Genomic DNA, 6,413 nt, shown 5'->3' with positions numbered 1-6,413 from the left:
AGTAAACTACTCAGAAAAAACTGGAACTGTGGCTTAGGTGGTAGAGGGCTAGCCTTGTGCAAAAGAATCTTAGGGACAGTGCCCAGGCCCAGAGATCAAGCCCCAGGACCAGAAAAAAAATGTAAATAAATAAACAAAATTAAAAATCATAAAAGGATTAAATTATTTTAAAGTTCTAAAATGTTTTCAGAACAAGTTTCAAGAATATTTTTAGAAATAAAAATATCTAGTACATGTCAAGGTAAAACCACAATGTCTGATATCTCAAGATTATGAGCCCTGTAGGGAAAGAACAAAAATGCAAACAATATATAGGAGGAGAAATTTGAAACTAATATGGTACTAACATGGGTGTTGGAGTATTCAAAATTATTCTTACTGTTAGAATATATCCATATACATCAAATGAAGCATTGAAGATACAAAAATGATCTTATACTTCTAAAGAGGGAAACTATAATGTCTTAGATATTAACTATATTAATATATAACTAGTAAATAACTATAATGTCTTAGAGCATTAACTATATTAATATAAGACGAACTATAGGTTAGAACAAAGAATACCACCAGGTATGTGAGGGGGCAATTCCTAATTATAAAGGTGTCAAGGGGACATAACACCAATGGCATCCAATTACAGAGCTTCAAAACACATGGAGCAAAAACTTACTGAACTGCATGAAGTTCTGACAAATTCACAATTATAGTCAGTTCTATGCTACTCCCAAGAACTGGTCACAAGAGGGCAGAACCCAGTAAAGGATATATAAAAGATTCTAATAGCACTATTAAGCAGGCAATCTAATTGACATTTGAACATTCCTCTCCCATTTTATAGATCACTCTACCCTCATCAGGTAGTTGCCATCACTATTTTCATAACCAGGAAATAAGCATGAAGTAAATAGGCAAAAGTTGGTGAAAGCTATGGTGATTAAGTGTCCTAGCTGGTCTTTGAACCTAGCCTTTCTGATCCAGGGCTCTTAATCACTCAGCTTTATGACCTATCCTGAACACCTGGAATCACTCCTGACTCTAGGACTTAGAATGAAATCCTTCTTAAATAAACAAAGGAAGGGTCTACTCACACAGCATTCAACAGTTCTCTAAATTCTACTTGGAAAGGAACTATGTTCTCTTTTCTCCTCATATTCCCACTCAACCCAAATGGCCCGTCGGCTTTCTTCAAGTGACATGACTTACACTCAGGTCTCAGGTCTCCTGGCTGCTGGGTCTGAAAGAGAAGACAGTTGCAGGGTATAAAAGGCTCCTGGCACTGTTTCTTCCTGAGGCTGCCCTAATGTTGGATAGATGGTCTAATGCGTATTCAAACATTGATCAAGATGTCCCTTCACCCCTTTCAATGCTAGCTAGCATCCAGACAACAAAGCTGTTTCCAGGGAGGAGACAGGCTTCCATGAAAAGGAGGCAAAGACTCACCAGTCTTTGTTGACCCCCTCAAACCTGCTATTAGTGCTGTCAGAATTGCAACAGAGCCAGCCATTGTAATGTTCTCAAGGCTGAGGTTTCCTTATTTGAGGACAAGAAAATGCCAGAGGAATACCTTTTGGGTGGATCTCTGGCTGAGCCCTGACAAGTCATGGTTGTATGGCTGTATTACTCTGCTTCACTCTGCTTTACTGCTTTCTTTGCTTTGCAAAGGGTTCAATTTGCTCAGCAACTGTGAATTTTGATCATGAAATGTAACAAATCAGGTTTCTCCTTCATATGAATTCAATGTCACATTCTTTTTCATCCTCTCACCCCCTTTCATCCTTTCTGCTTGGACCTCCATCATTTATTGCCAGCCAACTTTCTTCTCTAGCAACCCCAACTAGTCAGGGACTTGCTTGTCTCACTCTCCCCCCCACTCCCTTTCCTCTTCCTCCAGCTTCTTGCCTGCCCCCCAGCCCCATCCCCCTTCCCTGTAGTTCCACAGCCTTCCCATGGCCCCTCTTAGAGTTCAAAGAGTGCTAAGTGTGTAAGTGTGGCTATAGCCCAGTGGAGTGAATTTTCTAGCTCCCTCTCCTGGCTGTTGGGGGTGGGGGGAGGAGGGGGAAGAGTGAAGGACAGGAGACTGGGCTGAGGCATCCTGGCTTCTGGGTGGGGGTCGAGTTATGATTAAAGAAGTATCAGAAGTTGTAGTGGCACACATAAGGAAAAAGAAAATTCCCTTTGTGCTCCTTAATGCAGTGTCCCTTCCTCTGGGTCTTTGCCACACATTCCTGCAAGCCATTGTTTATCCTGGGGTTTTGTAGGTTGGGAAGATTGCGGGCGTAAGCACTTGCCTGGTACTGAGTTGACCCCAGAATCAGTTGAAGGGGAAGTCACCCCTCCAAGGCGGGGAGTGGGGGGAGGCTCCCGGTCCGGAGAAGCGGGGTGTGCGTGTGGTGGGGGAGCGGCAGCTGGCCAATCAGGAGGCAAGGCCGAGCCAAGCTTCCCTCCGTACTCTGGGCTGAGGAGCTGCGCGCTGTGGAGAGCGGGGAGGCGGATCGCGGCGCGGCGCGGCGCGGTGCGGTGGCGGGAGGGAGCGCGGCGGGACCCGGCGGTGCAGCAGCAGGCTTGTCCCCGGCCCAGGGGCACGCATGGACCCCGCACGCAGCCCGCACCCCACTGCTGCACGCAGTGCCCTGCCGGCGGGCAGATAGCAGCCGCGGGGGAGGAAGCCGCGTCCAGACAAAAGCTGCCGCATCCCTGCGCTGCCCCACACCGCCTGCCCAGCCTGCCGCTTCCCAGCTCCGAACTCGGTGGTGTTCTGGAGTCTGCCGAGCCGAGACTGAGAAGAAACCCGCGGGCTCTGTAGAGGAGCGAGGACTGTGCTCAGGCGTCGAGGGGGGCAAAAGAAAAGAAAATGATTTCCTGGAAAGTGATCCACCAAGTTTTCCTCTGGGCTCTTCTGTCCTCCTCCCTAGCCCAAGATGCCAGCCCCCCGTGGGGGAGTGGGGCGGAGGGGACCCCCGAGGGGGCTTCCACCCTGGCTTTTGTGTTTGATGTGACAGGTTCCATGTACGATGACTTAGTGCAGGTTATTGAAGGGGCTTCCAAAATTTTGGAGACGTCTTTGAAAAGACCTAAGAGACCTCTCTTCAACTTCGCATTGGTGCCTTTCCATGATCCAGGTAAGAGAAATGTGCCTCACCGCCCCCCCCCCCCCCCCCCCAGTATTCCTTATGTCTTGTGATGCTGCTATTGGCTCCGGAATTGTTTTTATTATTAGAGAGTTTCAAAAGCATTTTTTTTTTTAAAAAAAAGTGCTCCTGAGAGTACAGTTGTAACAAAGAATTGCTCGCTGGCATTGTAGGCTTGCCCTCTGATACCTCCTAAAGCTATGGAGTAGAAGAGGGCTTGTTTAAAGAACTTGAACAACCCTGTGCCGAAACCTGAGGATTATGGCCTGGTGAAAACCAGACCAAGAGACTTCATCACAGCAGTTAATTGACTAGTGTTTACAGTTCAGGAATGTGTGGCTGGGAAGGTAACTTGGACATGGTGTTCAGCAGCGATACTGACTTCATGTGAAGAGCTAACATTCAGGTTCAAAGAACACGAAGGCTAGTGAGCACATAAGGAGGGAAAACCCATGGTGTGATACACAAGGGAGCCTGTAAGTAGTCACTGCTTGCATGAAAATAAAAGAGAGAAGCCATTCATTTCGCAAAGGAATCTCCTCATCTTGGGCACCAAGTCATTGGTTAGTTAGATTCACAGATGGATGTAAATAGTTAGGTCCAGGTCTCATTCAGTAGAAACACATGCAAAAGGGTATGTCTGTGCTCGCTAAAGGTAGTTAAAGCAAAATAACTTTATTTTGTGCCCTAGAGCTATGGGTTTCAGCTGCTGTAATAGGATCCTATTTACTCACCCCACCCCCCTTCTTCCAGTTCCTCTTTAAAGTAGCACCTCTCTGTGAGGCCTATAGGAGCCCCCTTTGTCATCCCAGAGGGTAGCATTACCAGGGAGCACTGGGGCTTGCTGTCTCCTGTCCACCTGAGTTTCATTAGCACAAGTTGCTGCTCAGTGGAAGAAATAAAGCAGTTGTTTCTCAAAAAAAAAAAAAAAAAAGAAGAAGAAAAAGAAGTCCTCCCCCACTGTCCTCCCACATTCTTCCTGCTTCTGAATTTCCCTTCTCTTTACCAGACTTTTGACACAACCTCCTTAGAGGAGAACATGATATTGAGACCATTCTTTCCTCATATATTTGACAAATCTAAATGAGTTCAGATTGTTTCTAGTTATTAAGTATGGTAGGTTTCAGCTATTAAACAGTTAAAAGGAAACAGACTCTCTGGGGTTTTTATGTTCTTCAAATGGCAAAAAAACAATCACCTCTTCTTGGATTTCTTAGTAATTTCTAGATTAATTAAAGTGGATACAGTCTTGAATAAAGAATTGAGTGGCCATTTACTGTGCTTATTGTCCTAGGAGGACACTTCAAATGTTATGATGCTCCAGTCTGTAAACTCTCAAGAAGCCAACTGTTACTTTGGAATAACCTAACTATATTTCTTCCATAGAGATGAATCTGAAGTTGACAGACAAAACTGTTTCTCCTAATTAACACTACATTTTGGATGTCTCCAGGAAAACTCTTTTGAAATTATGTTGTTGGAAATAAAATGCAAAATTTGCCTCAAGACATAAGTGAAAATGGGGCAATCATGGTGTGTTTGTACGTAATTATTATAAGGTTTTGTTCTTCTCCTATTGGTGGATGGGGTTAGATCAGAAAGAGTCGTGAATGGGAATTGGCTCTTTTTCTGAGTGGCAATAGAAAAGTCAATTTTTCTTTAGTTTCTTCTTATCGTAGTTTCTTTAACAGATGAGAGACCTGAATCTGAACATTATCTGAAGTCACTCCTAATAGTGCCATTTTATGATTCTCTGTGTTGCATAAGGCTTTTTCACAGTCTCACATACATATTCACATGGTTGGATGAAACAGCCAGTATGGAAAGAAGTAATATACTTCTTAATATGCTTAAGTTAATTGTTTTAATGACCTTGAATGCTACTATCACAGTTAGCTAGATGAAATAGTGGTCATGTTTTGGGACGTATTCTAAGGATTTTAACCAAATGCTTACCATGTGATTGCTTTGGACCTATATATTACAGTTTGGAGCAAGGTGTATTTGTGATAAGGTTGCATTGAAAGTACCTAGAGGTTGGGCTGAAGGCATGAATAAAGTGGTACCACACCTGCCCACCTAGCACAAAGGTTCTGAGTTCAACTTTAGGACCACAAAAAAGGAAAAGAAAAAGTGTAGAAAGGTGTAGAAGAGGAAGAATGTTTCCTATGTAGATGATAAGGTGATGGAAAACCATTTTGAATATGAGAACATGGAAAGGCAATACTGGAACTCCAGCCACAGGGAAGTAGGAGGAGGTACCAGAGGCAGCTAGGGGTCTTGGAAAAGGAAATCTACCTTTTGATACTGACTTAAGCTAACTAGCATTAGGACAGTGTACCAATCCCAGTCACATTTGATGTATAAATTTGTTACTTTGTTCTTGAGATGTAATTCCCTTAACATCCACTTAAAATATGTAATTCAGTGAGTTCTGCTGTATTCTAAGCTATGTGAAAGGCTCACCACAGTTAAGCTTAGAATGTGATCTTTAATTCATAAAGAAACCCAATACATTTTATCTCCCTTTTATAGTTCTCTGCCCAGAACAAAGCAACCACAAGTCTGCTTTTTTGTCTCTCTAGATTTTCCTGTACTAGATTATAATATGAGTAGAATCATATCTTTTATAACATTTTGTAACTGGCTACTTCAGCATAATATTCTCAAGTGCTGTTCAAGTCATAGCATATGTCAGAACATTATTTCCTATAGTCAAGTACTGTTGCATTGTATAATGTGCCATATTTTGTTAATAAGTTAGTTTGTGATGGATATTTGGTTTCTATCCATAACAAACAATGCTTTGTATAAATATTCATGTACAAGTTTCTTTGTGGTTATGTTTTCATTTCTCTTGGGTGTATCACTAAAGTAGAGTTGCTAGGTACTAGTAACTCTATTTTTTTTTGAGGAACTATCAGCCTTGTTGTTCAAAGCAGCTATGCCATACTACATTCCTGTTAAAAATGTATGAGAGCTGAGTTCCAGTGGCTCACACCTGTAATCCTAGCTACTCAGGAGGCTGAAATCTGAGGATTATGGTTTAAAGCTAGCCTGAGGAGGAAAGTATGTGAGATTCTTATCTCCAATAAACTACTATGAAAAAGCCAGAAGTGGTGCTATGGCCTAAGTGGTAGAGTGCTAGCCTTCAGCAAAAGGAGTTCAGGGTGAGTGCCTAGGCCCTGAGTTCAAGCCCTAAGACTGCCCATAGTTTTCTTCCCCCTGAAAAATAAGTATATGAGGATTCATATTTTTTTACCTCATCTTCAACATGTTATC

The 6,413-nt window shown here is 42.9% G+C and overlaps 1 protein-coding gene across 6 annotated transcripts in view; it reads left to right on the top strand.

Annotated features, from left to right (window-relative positions):
• The first annotated feature begins 2,528 nt into the window (after positions 1–2,528).
• Positions 2,529–6,413, top strand: part of Hmcn1 (hemicentin 1) — a 429,493-nt gene continuing 425,608 nt past the window's right edge. For all 6 annotated transcript variants that reach the window (XR_007212651.1, XM_048358109.1, XM_048358110.1 and 3 more), the window contains exon 1: positions 2,529–3,122. Coding sequence is in view for 5 of the 6 variants with exons in the window: in XM_048358109.1 (XP_048214066.1) it covers positions 2,855–3,122 (268 nt within the window). In the remaining variant the exon portion in view is untranslated. The remainder of the gene's footprint in view (positions 3,123–6,413) is intronic.

Source organism: Perognathus longimembris, chromosome 11 (assembly GCF_023159225.1).
Source record: "Perognathus longimembris pacificus isolate PPM17 chromosome 11, ASM2315922v1, whole genome shotgun sequence".
NCBI lineage: Eukaryota > Metazoa > Chordata > Mammalia > Rodentia > Heteromyidae > Perognathus > Perognathus longimembris.
Note: the sequence above shows the minus strand (reverse complement) of the source record. Positions and strands in the feature narration are given on the sequence as shown.